General features: G+C 37.8%; 1 protein-coding gene across 15 annotated transcripts in view; it reads right to left on the reverse strand.

The window, feature by feature from the left end:
* The window catches only part of NRXN1 (neurexin 1), a 625,130-nt gene that overhangs the window by 335,064 nt on the left and 272,196 nt on the right, over positions 1-17,870 (reverse strand). For all 15 annotated transcript variants that reach the window (XM_065739655.1, XM_065739653.1, XM_065739648.1 and 12 more), the window contains 3 exons: positions 12,550-12,672; positions 7,850-8,231; positions 7,147-7,337 (listed from right to left, as the gene is read on the reverse strand). In XM_065739655.1, the coding sequence (XP_065595727.1) occupies positions 7,147-7,337; positions 7,850-8,231; positions 12,550-12,672 (696 nt within the window). The remainder of the gene's footprint in view (positions 1-7,146; positions 7,338-7,849; positions 8,232-12,549; positions 12,673-17,870) is intronic.

Genomic DNA, 17,870 nt, shown 5'->3' on the forward strand with positions numbered 1-17,870 from the left:
TTTCAGGCCAATTCTACATTGCCTTCAGCATCTTCACTATTTCATTAAAGGTATTAGAAAATAAAGGAAGGAGCAAGGGAAAGAAGGAAGAGGGAAGAGATCGCAAGCACTGAAGTTCCTGGTACTGAGTTTTCTTCAGCCATCCTCACTGGCATATAGAATGTACAGTAGGTATTTGTCAAGAGAATTGAACTTTGAAGATGTTCCCTTACTTGGCTGATATTCCTTATTCATTCTACTCATTTTAGAACTGGATTGCAATTCAAACTGACAAAAGACAAAGGCAGTGAAGATTAAAAGAGATGATTAAGAAAACTTGCAGAGTTGATAGGTGCACCAAGAAAAATTTCTTATGCTGTTAACTTATATGGCAGTTGCAGTCTACACTGGAGACAGATCTGCTGTTCTACCTTTCTCCAAATCTCCTGACCCCATTATGCTATTAATATATTTGCATTTAGGATTTTTCACACTTGATACAAGTATGAATCTGCCTTCTTCTCATGCTGTTGTTATGCTCCACATTATTTTATACCCCAGACTCTCCCTGATGTCTTTTGCACTTACATACTTTACCTCGTGGTGCTCAGTTTTCAAAACTACTACATTTTTCGTCTCTGTTCAAATCAGCTCAATGCTTATGCAAACATGCTCATCCTTTTTTTTTTTTTAATAAAACATTTCAAAAGGAGGTAAGAAAAGCTATATGATAGAAAAGTGGGCACGGGCCATGCCCTTAGCAGATGAGTTTTCGACAGGCAAAACAGACACACAGAAGGAACGTGATTAAGCCTGAATATTTTTTCCAAATTTCTCCATGTTAAAAATTGCAATTTCCCTACAAGTCATCAATCCTTTTCTTAAAATACATATATTCTCAAACAGGAAATAGCTGCACAAATGCATTTTTCATTTTCTCTGTAGTAACGATTCTCTGTTTCCCAATCACTTTATTTTGTAGAATTATTTTTCTTCGTCCCACCCACGCTGTCTCCATCCCCCAGAAAACTAGATGAATGGCACTAGCACTGAGAAAAATAAATAAATAAATAAATAAAAAGCATTCTGCTTGTTCAAAGGACTATGTGGAAAGTTGGTGATGTGTGTGAAATGGTAAATAATAAAGTCTAATTGCCATATAAATGTGCGTGGTAATCCATCTCCCACAGAACTGATGCTATACAAATTACTTCATAGATGAGGGGGATGGTTGTGGTACAGAGGTGAGGTATTCAAGCACATCAACTGTCTTTCATTTCTTTCCTGTTCTGACCACTTTTGCACATTGAATGCATCTGAAAAATAGACAAAATCTAATGAAGCAGAGATTTCCACACCGTAGTGTACTTGGATTTCCCTCTCAAGATAAATTATTCTTCTGAAATCATCTATTGATTCTCTACTTCAATAGCCAACACATGCACTTCGGGGAGCTTGTTTTCAAAACAGCGAAGAATTCTGCTTTCTGACAGGTAGCCTGGACATTAGAGACCTGCAGCATCTACAAAACTCTAACCCCTAGCTAGTATATCATGCAAGATTCTCCACATAAACCTATGAAGAAGTTGACAGAGGTTAAATGCGCTCAGTGTGAATGTAGGTTTGCAGTGGGAAACATTTTTTGTTACTTTACCATCCTCTTTACCCAGACAACTGCCTCTAGACTCAGATGTAAACTGCTCAGTCAGAATTCCAAAACCTATGGGGAGGAATGTACAACACCCAAGGCAGCACACTTTGAAAGCAAATTTAGGATGTGCTTCTGGGAGGATGCTAGGATTCCACAATGTCATCACTGCTTAACCCAAAAAACAATAATGGAAAATAATCTGAGGGCTGCACCAGGAAATGAAGATTGCTCTTCATATCTCTAAGCTAGGCCTAAGGCGAGCAGAATACTTCCCCATGAGGTGGGCCTGGCCTGCATATTGGGCCTTCCATTCACTTCAGAAGGGACAATGACCCATCCTTTTCCTTTGTGGAAGCCATTTTAACACAGGTACCAGGCTGATGTTACCTTTGCAACACCTGTAATCCAGGTGAACTGTCATCCTTAGTGCAGTTTGGTTCCATTTTCAGAGCCCCATACCTATTACATAAAAGCACCTGGGGCGGTGCAGTCACTGAGGAGGCGTGCCTGCTGCGGGCAGGAACTTGTTGCCATCACTTTTTATTCTTTGGGGGCAGAGAAAGGCTCATATGATTTGCCTGTTGGGCCTGTCTCAGGAAAGGCGACTCCAGAGGCTGCCCCCCTCTCACATTGTGTGATAGTCCTCCCCTCCTGCCAGAGCTCTGCCACAAAGCAGAGGAGTTCTTCTGCCCAGGCACATTCCCACAGCTGTGCCCACTGCCACCATCCCGTAGCTGTGGGACAGCCAGGCACGCTTCCCCACCAGAGCTCTGACTGGGATACTGCCTCAGTTGTGGTGGGCATAGAGCTGAAGCTGAGGCCTTCTGCCTGGTAGAAACCAGCACTCCGTCTCCGAGCTGGAAGAGGTTCAGCATCCTATTACCAATCATTAATCTGCTCATCTATATTTTCTACACTGGAAATCTCAACAGCTCTGTTTTAAGTCCCTTATTTTTCCTTCTGTACAGAGGTTGCTTTCTCAACACGGTCAAGAAGACAGCAGCTGCATTCACTGTTGTCTACTCCAACAGGTCACATTAGGAAGATCTATTTACTGGTGATAGTATTTGGAGTTCTGTACTTGAAACAGAGCGTAATTTCTGCATGAGGATCTCACAGCCCACTGGCAAGGTCATTACAATTAACTCATGCATGCTTATTTGAGAAATGTAAGCGCTAATATTCATTCTTTTGTACAATTTTGAGCTTGTATGCAAAAAAAACTTTTCCATTCTTTTTAATAAAGCTGTGTTGTTTAGTTAATAAAAATATGAAGAACCACTACCACTAATAAAAACCTTGAAATGCACAAAAGAACACTTAATGCAGCAGCAATAACAATAGGCTCAATATAAGACAACAGCAACAAATATTACGTAAAATTGAAATTATTTCAATCTCCGTAGCTGGAACAAGAAACCTTCTCTATGACCAAGACCAATTTAGATCAGTTTTGTATGGTTTGAACAATGTGCTCTGACAGGGAAAGGAAGAATTACTTGACTAAATCACTATTAGCAATCATCAACGGATTCACAAGGCTAATAGATCTATTGATAATTTAGTAACCTACAGAGAAAGTTTACAGGGGTCGTTGAACTGAGTGAGCCTTTACATATATGGAGGTGTATTTCAGGGTGTCTAGGAAACTACTGAGGTCACACCAGAAAATAATGTGATTACTTTTCTTTCAGAGGCTTCAGAATAGGCTGTTTCCATATCACAGGAGAAAAGGGCAAATGAAAATGAAAATATATAGTAATAGAAGCCATACATTAAAAAGATAGAGAGGCAGCTGGAGGCCAGTGGAAGGCTACAGAGGTAAAATAAAACAGGCAGATAGAGTTTTTAAACATAAGAATGTTAATTCTGATTTGGGCTCTAATATGAATAGTGTATTTTTTATTGTTTGTTTGTTTTTGAAGAGTACAGTGATACAGGAGCACAGGAATAGCATATTACTTATAATGGGCACTAGAAAAATTGACATTTGGGAAGGAAATAAAGTGAGGAAAGATGGAAGTACGGATGCCAGTTCAAAACAGCAGGTCTTGTAAATGTGTGAAATACTGCATAGGCAGCAAAAATCAAAACAATACTCTAGACTTGTGCAGGAATTTTCTGTGATGGTGGATTCATTTTTAAAAGAAAGTACTAATAGCCCAAAATCAAAATTCAGATGACTGCCATTTATCCTGAAGGATAAAGCAGAGCCAGAATTTTGGAAGAGGATGAGATAGTGGTGTAGCAAAATTACCAATTTCCTTGTTTGTAATCACTTTTTGTTTTATGTAAACAACAGCATTCTGTAACTTTTCAGTCAATGAGTGTGATATTTTACTTATTCATCGCAACTTACAAATAAATAAAATGTTAAAACATCTGAATTTTCTCTGGACAGTCATTCTGTGTGCATTTCTTTAGGTTTTCTTTTTTATGTCTCTGTGTTAATTGAAATGGGTGAAAAGTTGTTTTGGGGGTTAAAGTAGCATCCATGTTAAAGAGAATCAAAGGGAAAATTGAAGCCTACAAATTAGGAGGACACAAAGTTATGCTTGAGGATGTTCCTCCTCCTCCACAGCAGCTCCTGCATCTTCAAGTATTTATAAAAAAACTCTGCCATAACTCCAGTCTCCCACACCACAGAAAGAAAGTGTGGAGACAGAAGAGACATTACAGATGTGGTTTGAATGCCGCATAGCCTGAATGAAGGAGACATCTTTTATTTGGCAATAGTGAGGAACAAGAAAAGAGGAGTCAAATTCCTACTCCACTTGCATTTCTGTGCCCCTTCCAGGCTACTCAGTCCTCTTACACTATGACTCTACAACACAGAACTGCAAGGAGAATTCCCCACCCAACTTATTTTGTTTGTGAAAACCCTGAATGACATAGCCATGCTAACCAGATGAAAGCAGGATGGGGAAACTGCTCATTAAATACATGAAAGCAGATTTGCTGTGTAACTGCATGTTGGCAAGCTTGAATGCAGTGCTTTCCTGTTAAGTCTCAGTTGTCCTTGTAGGTTATCTGCTGGAACCACACCTGAGTACACTGCTGTTTTTCTCTGCTCACAAAAACAACAGAGTTCTTGGAACTGACACAGAGAACTATTTTCACTTATTTATTGATTTGACTCCAGCTTATCATGTATCTATCATATGACTTATATTATTAAGCTGGAGAATTTAGTGCATGTGTCTCACTCCCGTCCACTGAAATTGTTTCAGAGGTGATGCAGGGAAGTCATTTCTCTAATAACAGGCTTTCTGTATTAAGCAGCCGAATCTTGTACCCAGAAGGAAATGTATGGTGGAAATTTTCTCCTATACTTTTATGGCAACTGTCTGCATTCACATACAGCTGGCATCCTGTGCAGGCTCCACAACACAATCTGTCTTTGAGCTGAGTTCATTGCACATTTTTTTTATTTTTAAATCTGCATATATGTGATTATTCTTTTCAGGATTATCTTGGATTTTAGCATTAGAAATCTGATAACTCTACAATTACTGAGAAAGGCTGCAGAGATTCTGTATTATCTCTACATTTTTATACTCCTGCTAATGCAAACTCCAGTTACATAGAATGATTGTTATCACTAGCAGGAAGTACAAGTTTAAATTCGCTTTGTTGCTAGGGATAAAATAATAGAGGACGATGAATTAACCATGACTGCTCTTATTGGTAAAGTTAAGTGTATGGAGTAAGTGTTTATACATAACAGAGGGAAAAAAAAATGATGTGAAATAGAAAAAAATAAAAAGCCACGGGAAAGCATTGCAACTGAATACAGAAGAAGAAAAAACAATAATGAAAGATATGATTTTTCTCCTTTCCAGCCTGCTGGAAATGAATCAGAAAAACAACCAAAATTCTCACAATAAATGACGTGTCATATTTGAGGAATCTGACTGAGAAAAATACAAAATGTAAAAAAAAATAAAATAAAATGTAACATACTACTGTAAAAAGCTGGAGGTTGAGAACTGTAAGGTGTGTGCTAACTATACATTACTGTTTGAAAATGTCAGGTTTCTTATTCCTTTACTAGCCATACTTCCTGGGTGCTGAATTACAGAACATCGGCATCTCATATGTTTCACCTTTCTCACTTCAAATCTCGGTATGTTTTTTCATACTCTTCAGTCTATTTTTTGCAACCAGAATTCAAGGTTAGAAAATGCATCAGCTATCAATAGTTTTACTTCAAAAGGGTAAACCAAAAGTTGAATTTTCAAAGTAAAGGAAACAAAAGAATGCTGGATTCCATAGGTTATCCTGCCTGATGTGCGGTCTGTGATGGCACAAAGCAACACATTCCGTGAAATAACAGTGCCCTCTAGTGTTTTCATTAAGCACATTGTTCAAACTGTTTTTTTCCTAACAAAGCAACACAGCAGAACACCACCTTAATTTTAAAACAGCTGTAAAATGACTGTGTTATCAGTTCAAATCAGAATTATTTTTTCTAATCATATCTAATTAATATACTGAAAAAATAACAGTACATGCATATACATATATATATATATATAAGCAGCAATTAATGTTGCAAAAACTTAAAGGAATAAGGTGTACAATTTCTGTACAGCATCAGAATATCTCATAAATATTACAATGCCTAAATAAACATAGAGAATGTTTGCAGGAATGCAAAAATGAGAAGGAACGTGGCACAATTTTCACACAATTTGAGAATGAGAGTGAGCAATCCAAGGCACTTCAATTTCTAAACCAAGAATTTATGATAAAGAAGTTCCTATTGAAGAGTAAGATATATTGAGACAGTTTTCAGTCTTTCTTACAATCTTAATAGCACTTCCATGTGAAGCATACATGCAGAATATCACAAAATCCAGAATCATTACTAAGGTTTGCTCATTATCTGTGACTCAGAGGCAGATAAAAGAAAATTCATCGAGGGACAAGCTCTTGATGGAATATTAATGTCTACTTTGAACAACCCAGCTTTTGAAATATTACATTTTCTTTGACTGTTTTAAAATTGTGCTTTTCCTAACAAGAAATTTATAACTCCTGTAAAAATCTACTGCACCGTATTTATTTTCCCAATGGAAAGCGAATTTTTTATGAAACATTGAACAGTGGGGACCAGGTTAAAATATTCTCCAAAACTCTAACATGGAAATCATTAGTTCTGCAAAACCTTTGTAGTCATTCGGCACAAACTGGGCTGTGGCTTCTGCACGCCAGTAACATAACTTATCTTCATGTAAAGTCAAGCTTCCTTTCTAAGGTCCTTAGAGCTCTTTTATTCCACTAGACATCTTCTGGTATGATATCAGTCCACTCTGTGTTCTTACAATATTCTACATTTAAAGTTGTACTTAACTATAGAAGATTACTACTATATTGGCATTGTCAGGCTGACAAAGAAAATTCATCTCCTGGGGGCACAATAATTATGTTTAAATTTCATATTTCATACCTTGTTCAGGTTATCACTCTGCAGTGATTATCACTGTTGTTTATAAAGAAATTACTGCACTTACTTTTGAGATCTAAATTTCTGGCTCCTGCTGTGCTCTGCGTTGTGATTTTTGTGTCAATCTTTACAGTGTGGAGATTGTTGGTATCCCTTGATATCATCACATTATGCCACTGGTTGTCGTTCAGAGGTTTATTAGAACTTCCTTTGATGAGATTTGCACCATTTCCCAAGTCAAACACATAGTGTAAATACCTGGGAAAAGAGAAAAAATTGGAAGTTTCCTTTTCCTTACATACCAAGGGGGCACCAATTAATTAATATGCCTAATATTTTCTACTTCCTTGTCCATCTCAGCAGTGCTGGTTTAACAGAATGATAACACTTCCCCAAATGAGGAAGCAGGCTTAAGTCAGAGAACTTCAGAGAAATTTACAGGAGCCGAGATGAAGTCCCAAGTTTCTGGAAAATAACGAGCACTACTTGTGTCAGTACATACATACATACAGAGAGAACACGAGGAAGGCTACCAGCTTTGGGGTAAATGCTAATATTATACCTATTACATATTTTCATGTTTTTCAGGCACCTAGCTTCATCTGAAAGAAAAAGTCACAGTAAAGCATACAAAACGTAACACAAGGAAGCATTCACCAGTCAGATTTACTCGGTCAGATAAAGATTTGTATCCAAAACTCTCCTTTGTTCTTCTCCTGTCAGTACATTTGGAATAGCCTGTTTCTGTCACTACGCCAATCCATACGTACCCTTTTACTAATTCAACCACAATGAAATCATTTCCATCGCCACTGTTATAAAGTATCAATCCATCCAGAGAGGTGGTTTTGAACTGGAAAAAAAGGTGCATAGATGTATATGCTTGTAATGTGGCCAATGCGACATAACTTGCTTTTGTTTTAAAGGTTACGGGGTCTGCTATGATGTTTCTGAACCCAAATCTTGCATTTAGCTCACAATAATCGATGTCTCCATTTTTACATAAGTCAATGTATGCCATGCCATTAAATGTAAGGCTCTGTAGATGCCCAATGAAATTAGAAGGCACAGAAGATAGGTAGCGACGTTCTGTTATTATTCCAGTCTCTATGTTGTGGAATTCCAGCCGTGTGTGATCACCAGCCATTTGACCTTAAAACAGGAACAAGAAAACACATATTAGCATTCAAAATAGGAAGTCAAAAAGCACACCTCATGATTAAGCATGTGCAGAAATTTCACTTTTCAGAATGTGCAGGTCAATTCTTGTCTCCAAAGAGGGTTTTTCTGAACATGTCCAAACTATTGCTAAAGATCTGACAGTCTCTCCACCAAGTTTCCCATGCTTAGATAAGACCAACAGCAATACTTCTACACTGAACAATAATACCACAGTATATCCGTCAATGAAATCCCACACTCTGGTTACAGTTAATCAGATAGTTTGTTTTATCCTAAGCAAAAGCAATTAATTAGCACAACATTAAGAACACAAGTGTGACTCTAGGAGACAGAAGAATGCTGGAATTTGATGGAATAATGCTTGCCTGCTACAAAACTCTGTCCTGAAAGTGTGGTCAGAGCCTTCCTTGAAAGCAATGGCTTTGTATCGTGGGGACAAATCAAGGGAGGAGGCAGTCACAGTCCAAGTGATGCACAAACCCAAAGGTCTGCAGTAAGGGCATATGCAAGTGCCTGTTGTCATCCTGAAATCTGCAAGGGATTTGCTTACATCAGAGAGGAGACCTCAAAGGTACCCTTGGGTCTGTCTTTGTCACGCAGAGCAGAAATTCTAAAATTGTCAGGCTTTATAGCTAATCTGAAGGCAAGAATCAGTGCTGCCAGGGCACGCCGAGTACAGATCATTATTTAAACTGTCTATTAAATAATTTCTCCAAGATTGAATTTTTTGCTCACTAAAGAGCTCAATTTTCTAAGAAAGCATAGAATTTTTTTCTAGGTTCATTTTAAAGAAGCAGGACAGATTCACTGTCACATTATGCAAGCATGATGACAAAATGGTTTTCATTACTGATCAACTTTACCACTTAATCTACCTTTCACAAGCCATGGGCCAGATTTACCAGTTCCTTAGGTGTTTTGTGGCCCTTGGAATACAAAGAGGGTAAGCAGCAAGCTGGAAGACATACTGATATACAGCTGTCCTACAACATCCTTATAGCTGAAGTGCAAAGTATTGATGGCTGAGTTCGCTCTGCTCTGAATGAACTAAAGAAAGAGGAGGGTGCTAGCTCTGACTTGGGCTGGATGTGTTAGGCAGTTGTGCAGAAAACTGTGGCACGCTCATACTCTCACAGCTGTCATATGCAAGTGACTGTGTGCACCTGTGTGAATAGGGCAGCTATCAAGGCAAGGCAAATGTAGATATTTGGGCTTCATTCAGGGATAAGGATTCACAAACTGCTTCAATTACAGAGAATAATACCTTAGGACCTTTCAGACCTCACACACAAAAACACAAAAGCAGCACATAATTGATGTTAAATATTTTCAATTAGCTTGCTAAGCACCAACATGAGTTTCATGTAAGTTATAATTTTACTGAAACCTCTAAACACCATCAATATCTTAATCTCCAATTGCAGCTTGTTGATGTTACTGATTCTGAACATCAGTTCTAAACATATATTTTCCTCTGATACATATTAGTGATGGTGGATTCCTCCTTGCAGTAAAGACAGTAAACTGTCTTGAAGAATGCCAGATGTATAACCTTCTGCAAGAGCAATAGCTGTACACTCAACCACAGCCAGAGAGAGCTGAAGAACAAGTTATAGAGGAGGAACATTACGTATTCCAGTCTTATATCACTTCAGATGGCATTGCATAAATGTCATGGCAAAAATCCACTAAACTCTGGCCTGTAGCACAGTTCCCTCTCTGCATTTACTATCTTAAATGTATTTTTTTCTTCAGCACAGTAATAGAAAAAGTCCCAGAGATCTGGGCTCACATCCCAAATCTCCTCCTAACATTTTAGTTGTACAAAATTGTGTGAGACTTTGTGCTCATATATCGGGTCCTTTTTTGTTGTTTTTATGGCAGGTTGGTGCATATAATGCATTACATGTTGTGATGTTACTGAACAGGCCTAGTGAATTCCTTTTCATAACCATAAGCTAAGTATCCTTTTCCAATACCCAACTGTAGTGATCTCTTTCATTACTCATTCATTTCCAGAAAAAATAATAAGGTAAGTGCATCAGTGTTGCAAAGTTTTAAAGTCTTCTCTGATGATTATCAAAACTGTCTTCATGACTTGAAATGAAATGCATTTATCAATGGTAAGAGTGTTCTACAAAATGGACCAGTAAAAAATGGAAAGTCAAGCTGAATCATTTAATTTCTCCTCTTCCTTCTTCAGCTTTCTGGATCTCACAAGTTGTTTTTTGTTTTTGTTTTTGTTTTGTTTTGTTTTGTTTTAAATGAGTAAAGAGACAAAATCAAAAAAATGAAAACAGTTCATGTTGGGAGGAAGCTGGAATTTTGGGCAGGAGCTCTGTTTTCTCTCATGTTCACTCTAAACTTACAGCAACAATTACCAAGAATTACTTCTGACTGCTGGGACATCTGAAGTAAAATCTGAAGCAGCTTAAAGTAAGAGCTATCCAATGTGATATGGAAGTATTTCTATAGCATAAAGGTGCTATAGCCTTTTCTCTCACACCAGTTCCCTCCTCACAGATGAAGGAGGCAGACTGGCCATATAGCTTCCTGCAGGGAGTTTGGGAAGATTTTGTCCATCCAAAGTACTGGGACAACTTCATCACTTTGGATGAAGAGAGTTAAACTTTTGTGGATTATACACATGCAGGCAGGGACTGAGAAGGATTTTGAGCCAGCAGGCCGGTTTCTGATACACACACTGGCATCTGGAGAGGATACAAGTGTTGCACCAGAATTTGGATACACAGGAAAAACTACTTCTTGATTAAGAGGCAACTGAAGTGAAAATACTCTCTGGTTTTTGTCTGTGGAGACCACGACATCTGATTTTAACTACGCTTATCCACAATGAAGATTTACTGTGGAGGAGCGGGGGGAGAACAAACAAACAAAAAAACCCACAACCATACAATTCTGCATTCTTTTCTTATTGCTTCATTGATTACACTCTATATGATAGAAACCTCCCATTTTCATCATAATCCCTCACATGCATTTTGAATTTCTAAAGCTGTACTAAGTAGTGGAGGCTGATTCCAAAAACAAAAAGTATACGCCTGGATGATTTTTTTTTAATCTGCATTACATTTAAATAGAAACTCTACTAGGAGGAGCAGAGGAAATTCACATTTACTTCTAGACACTGTATTTTACTGACTTCTAAACAGCTTCCTATTACTAAAAAGTGTTCACAAGGTATCTTTTCTATTTCAGCAACCATTTGAAGCGGCAAGGTGACACTTTTTATGTAGTTCCTCCAGTAGGATATATTTGTTTTCACATAAAGAAAATGGAAAACAGAAATAACTCATCTAGTCCATCTACTTTCTTGGGAAAATTATATGAAGAATCATCACGTATATGGAATAAATTTTTCTTCACCTGTGGAAGACCTATTAGTAATAACTGATTCTAGAGAATGTATCTTTGCAGCTACATGGACACATTCACATTTACTCTTCTACCAGTGGTACAGTCTTGAGTGTCCTTTTGTGATGAAAAAGAACTATAGGAGGGTGCTTTCCTTTCAAGAACCACTAACGTTTTTACCATTTTAACAAAGCCAAAAACTAATGATATAATTTATTTATACAGGAAAACAAAGGAAAAAACTAAATATCTAGCATAAAATTAGGCTTATTGTACTATGCAAGGAATCAGGGCTAGGAGGCAGAATCTGTTGTTATTAACACATATGTAAGTCTTATTTTTAACAGAATAAAGTCAGAAAAAAACTTCTCTATTACCATTTCTGAGACAAAATAAGAATGTATTTGCAACTTCTGCTAGCATTCATGCCATCTCTTCTCCTCGCATCTAAACTGCCATTCCAGTGTTTGAGAAAAGCCTGTTGCCTAGCACTTAATCATTTTGAACAGCTGATGAAGTTCTTAAAAACATGACAGAATATCCTTCAAATACTTCTGAATTTCCCTCTTACAGCACTGGCTTAGAGTTTAGCTTTAATTTAAACTTCGTATTTCTACAAAAGCATTTAGTTGCCTTATCATTAGTGACGTATCAAATGACTTTTTCCAATTATTGTATAAAAACATACATTTAAATCAGCATGGAGGTTTTAATTAATTCAACAGCAGTGCTAGAGTAACATTAATGTTAAGTGTAACAATGCACTTGCAATAATAGAGTTGCACAATGCGGACCTTACTCAGGACAATGAAAGCATCTTGTAACTTCCAGATGATGCCATTTTACTTCTGTCATTTTCACTTTACATTCCCCCTCCCCACCCAGATAACACCAAGTCACAACGTCATACTACCTGTCATGGCCTGCTGGTCATCCACCATCAGCTTTAAACTTTTTCCTCGCCGAACCACACGCACTGTGTGCCACTCATTATCATTGAGGTTATAGCCAGCAAAAAGGGTTTCTGGACCTTTGCCTGTAGGATATGCCAAACAATCATTATGCAATCTCTAAATCAGTTTACATGTGAACCTCACAGAGAGAGAGAGAAAGAGAGACTGGCTGGGCAAATGTTAAAACTCACCAAAAGTCACATTAAGCAACAAAATTAACAAGTATAAGCAATTCTCAAAATGTAGACCTACTACGTTAAACATTTCTACTCACAGTTTAATTATAAAGATGTATTATACACGCACAATTAATGAACCAGGTTGTCATAAATAGGCACAGTCAACATGGATTTAGTTAAGCATTTTATAGTCGTGAGCAACCCTTTAAGAAATATGGTTACTGCAGACAGAAGGAAAATTTAAGCATGGGTTTAAAACACTACATTTCTGTTCCTTCATTAAAAATAGTTTGGGGGAAAAGTATAAGAAGTAAATGTGCATGGGTCAAGATTTTCTTCATCTACATTGGTTCTTCAGCCTACACTTATTCATTTGTATGTCTCAGAAAATCATCTATTAGATAATTATCTAGATGGTTCTTAAATATTCATGCAAACATTTAAATCCAGTACCTTGTCATATTAGCTGGCCACCAAATCAGATTTTTCTTTTTCATTCTGTGGATATGTTTTCTTGTAATCTATTTTCGTAAGCGATTCAACAAATGTTTTTGAAACAAATGTAATGTTAGGTGTGGCACAGTGTATTTGCAATAACTGAAGTATTCACAAATATCTAAGAAAGAGAAAATGTTTAAGATCAAGAATAAGTCCCCCAGGAGAAAATGGTTATGGAAATAGTCTTCTGTGCTCCTGACCATGAAGAGAAAGAGAAATCCTGACTGAGAATTATCACTGATATGAAGATTGACCAAACACTCGACCAATCCATCAATCACAGCTTTTGTGCTCAAACCTGAGCTATGCAACCTATGCAGTCACTATCCAGAAATGAAATCTAATCTGCACATATTTCAGATTCCTTTACACCTGACACAAGCTAACTGCGAAGGAAGAGAGTTATGAATAGATAATTATCCTATAGGACATTCTCAAAAATCAAAACCCATGAGAATGCAGGACTGCATGGAGCAAAAAGCTGCTAAGAACCTGATGTGGTTATTCAGTCTACATGACTTTTTTTTTTTTTTTTTTTTTTGGCTGAAACTCTTTTTAACATTTTTTCTCTGCGTATTTTTAATTGATGTTTCATTGCTCTGCTTTTATACACAGAGCAGAATAAATGTATGTTATTTTGAGCTTGTCAAGGTATCTTCTGGAATAAAAACACTAGCTACAGTGCAGACAGAGAGATTCTAATAATATCATGTTGTCTTCTCCCCACGCACTCAACTAATTCTATGTATGAGGTTAGGGAAAGTGTGCAAACCCGGCAGACAGAGATGCATGTGTACTCACCAGTGACAGCTACTTGAACTATCTTGCTTCTTTGACAAGAGAAAGATCAGTTTTGCATATAGTTTAAGCAAATAATTTTCTTCTTGGCGACATAGAAGCGACATAGAAGAATTAAATAAAGCTATTTGAGAAATTTTTATTATCCTATATTTTATTGGGGGCTTCAGTTGAAGGGGTTTCTAACTAGATGTGGAAGATAATGAATGGACTTATAGAAAACTGTATCAGTAAAAATAGCAGTGGAAATAAAATAGTTCATTTAATGTTATTTTAAATACATTACTCCTTCATTTATTCGTCAAATTCATTCTTTGTTATTCTTCATAGGAGTTGGACTACTTAATTATGAAATTATAATTACAACCCATATGAACAACACTTTATGGTCTCCCATTCATGTAAAGGAGCCTCAGTGTTCATGAATATCAAATCCAACTGGGTTGTTCACTCTCACAGAGGCAAATACATCTGTTTACTTCTAATGGTTAGAGGCTTGTAAATTCTTGTAAAATTAAATGAATGTTTTCCCAAGATTTTTTTTGTTGAGATCACCCTCTGAATGGAAACTCTGATGGATAGCTACCTTTGAATTATTTCCACTTGCAGAGCATGCAATTCAGAGCCAGAATTAAGAGAAACTGGGAGGAAATCTGGCATGATGCATGAAGGCAACAATGCACTTAAAGCATTTCTGGCTTTTTAGTAATCTGCCAATTTTAAGGATAAGAGAGTTTATTTCCTGAAGCTGACCTCTAGCAGATTAGACAGACTTTGTCACAGAGCATAGGGAAAAACAAAATAGCAAGACTACTGTCCAGTTACAGTACATACAGCTGCTACATTTCTTACAACTCTGAAAAGTAGCTCTGTTTTTCACAGATTGGAGAGGAGGACAGGGAAGGACAGGTGTCCCAGTGTTGTAGACAATTCAGAGCTTGGGTTGCTTACTGATCAAGGACATACTTATGCATAGAAGTGGCAAATGTGCTTGTTAGCACTGTATTTAGGTCAAACTTTTCAAATGGTTAAGCACACATAGGCACAAAAACTAAAGGAAATCCCTTGTTACCATGCCAGGACTGAGTAGAAAGTACTCTTATTAGGCAACGTTGGCTAATTCAAACATTTGAAAGTTGCTGAAGAGATTTAAACTACATTGAATTTTAATTCAGACATAATATTACCCAGGTCGGGTCATAATAGTTCAGACACTTCTTTTGTCCAGGCTTATGGTGCTTTATTTTATAGTGAATTTACTATAAATCTAAATCTACTGAAGAATTGACATGTCGTTCTTATTTAACTTTACAGGGATCTGATTCCATTTACTTCATTAAACTCACTCTGGCAGAAAGTGCTGACACATTTTAAGTAAGAATTGACATGTTTATTTGTGTCTGGCATAGAAAGAAACAAAAGATTCTTAGTTTAAAAAATTCCAAACTGATTTTTTCCCTGTGTTTGCTATTTGATCTTAAGTGTTTCTAATCCTAACGCATTCCCCGTGCTGTCTTTCCTCAGGAACTCATTTCTCTCTTCCTAGTTAGGACACAGTCCACTTTGCTTTGTGTACCCAGCACTCACTGACTCCCTCAGATATCAATATCTTAATCATATTTTAAACCTCTCCTTTCAGAGACAGGTTTTAACATACAGAAATTCACTAAATATCTCCTCTTGCTTAATTTAAAAAAAAAATATATATATATGTTATCAACATATATTTACCTTTCAATATATCTTCATCTAATTCTGTTTTAAAGGTTTAAATAACTACTAGATTTTATTTCTATCTAGGCACATCTACATATCCCACATTTGCTTACAGATCACCACACTAGTAAAATCTTCATATCTATTTAAGATCAGACCATAATTGCTCATACAAACCAATTTTATTTTTCCCCATGGAAAAATGCAGACTGTGCAGCCAGATGATCTCTTCTCTGGGTGGAGAACTGGCTGGAGGGCCGTGCCCAGAGGGTAGTGGTTAATGGAGTTAAGTCCAGCTGGCGTCCTGTTACGAGTGGTGTCCCCCAAGGGTCAGTTTTGGGGCCCATCTTGTTTAATATCTTTATTGATGACCTAGATGAGGGAATTGAGTGTACCCTCAGTAAGTTTGCAGATGACACAAAGCTGGGAGGATGTGTCAAACTGCCTGAGGGTAGGGAGGCCCTTCAGAGGGATTTGGATAGGCTGAACAGCTGGGCTGAGCAAAATGGGATGAGGTTCAATAAGACCAAGTGCCGGGTCCTGCACTTTGGCCACAATAACCCCATGCAATGCTATAGGCTTGGGGCAGAATGGCTTGAAGAATGTAGAGAGGAAAAGGACCTGGGGGTGTTGGTTGATGCTCGGCTCAACATGAGCCGGCAGTGTGCCCAGGTGGCTAAGAAGGCCAACAGCATCCTGGCCTGTATTAGAAATAGTGTAGCCAGCAGGAGCAGGGAGGTGATCATCCCCCTGTACTCAGCTCTGGTACGGCCGCACCTCGAGTACTGTGTTCAGTTTTGGGCCCCTCACTACAAGAAGGACATTGAGGCCCTGGAGCGTGTTCAGAGAAGGGCAACAAAACTGGTGAGGGGCCTGGAGCACAAGTCTTATGAGGAGCGGCTGAGGGAGCTGGGATTGTTTAGTCTGGAGAAGAGGAGGCTCAGAGGAGACCTTATTGCACTCTACCACTTCCTGAAGGGGGGTTGTGGTGAGGAGGGGGTAGGCCTCTTCTCCCTGATAAGTAATGACAGGACGAGAGGGAATGGCCACAAGTTGCGCCAGGGAAGATTTAGATTAGACCTCAGGAAGCATTTCTTTTCTGAAAGAGTGGTCAGGCACTGGAATGGCCTGCCTAGGGAGGTGGTTGAGGCACCATCCCTAGCGCTGTTCAAGAAGCGTTTAGATGAGGTGCTAAAGGACTTAATTTAGTAGTTGGGTAGAGATAGTGATAGGAGGATGGTTGGACTAGATGATCTTATAGGTCCTTTCCAACCTTATGAACTTATGAACTTATGAACTTATGATAGAGACACAAACCTTGATGATGCAATACATTACACACATAAGTACTATAACCAGGTCTGAGGACAAAAGGTTGTCTATAGTTATTTAAATGAAAAGCCACAAACAACCAAAGTCATATCCTTACTTAAGCACTGGGTATAGAGAACAAGAAGATTCCAGTTTAACTTACTTCGGTTTTGTCACTTCAGATAAATTTCAGCTGCTTTTGTTCCTTTTTACAGTTACTTGAAAAAAGTATGAACCTCCAAAAGAAAAGCATCAATTTGCAGTGGGCTAAATATTCTAAATATGTTCTGGAGACTCCTGTTCTGTGTACTAGCTTATGGGGAGACTGTTCAGTTCACACATCCAAAACTATTTGTTTGAATCAAGATGATGATTGTTGGCTCCTATGATGCCATCCATCATCAGTGACGCATGTACCAGATTTGCCTGAAGTATTAAATTCTATCATCAAAAGTAATCAGTAATGAAATATCAAAAGTAAGACTAATTAATCAGAGACTTGTGAGACTCTTATGATACAGAGAATGCTAGAACAACCTACTCAAGTTAATTGTAGGAAAACTACTTGCATCAGTTTATTGGTCTGTGTACAAAATGTCCGTGGTTTCAGCCAAGTTTGCTAATAGACAAGTATGAATGTCATGACAGACAATATCAAGCAGCATTTTCATTTTGAATTTGAGGGAATAAGTGGACAAGCCAGCAACACAGAAAATATTCAGGAAGGATTATTCCAGAAGCAGGTGCAGAAAAAGACAAATAGGAGAAAGCTGCTTAAT

Source organism: Cyrtonyx montezumae, unplaced genomic scaffold, assembly GCF_038088225.1.
Source record: "Cyrtonyx montezumae isolate F1298 unplaced genomic scaffold, pur_monq_1.0 scaffold_24, whole genome shotgun sequence".
Lineage (NCBI taxonomy): Eukaryota > Metazoa > Chordata > Aves > Galliformes > Odontophoridae > Cyrtonyx > Cyrtonyx montezumae.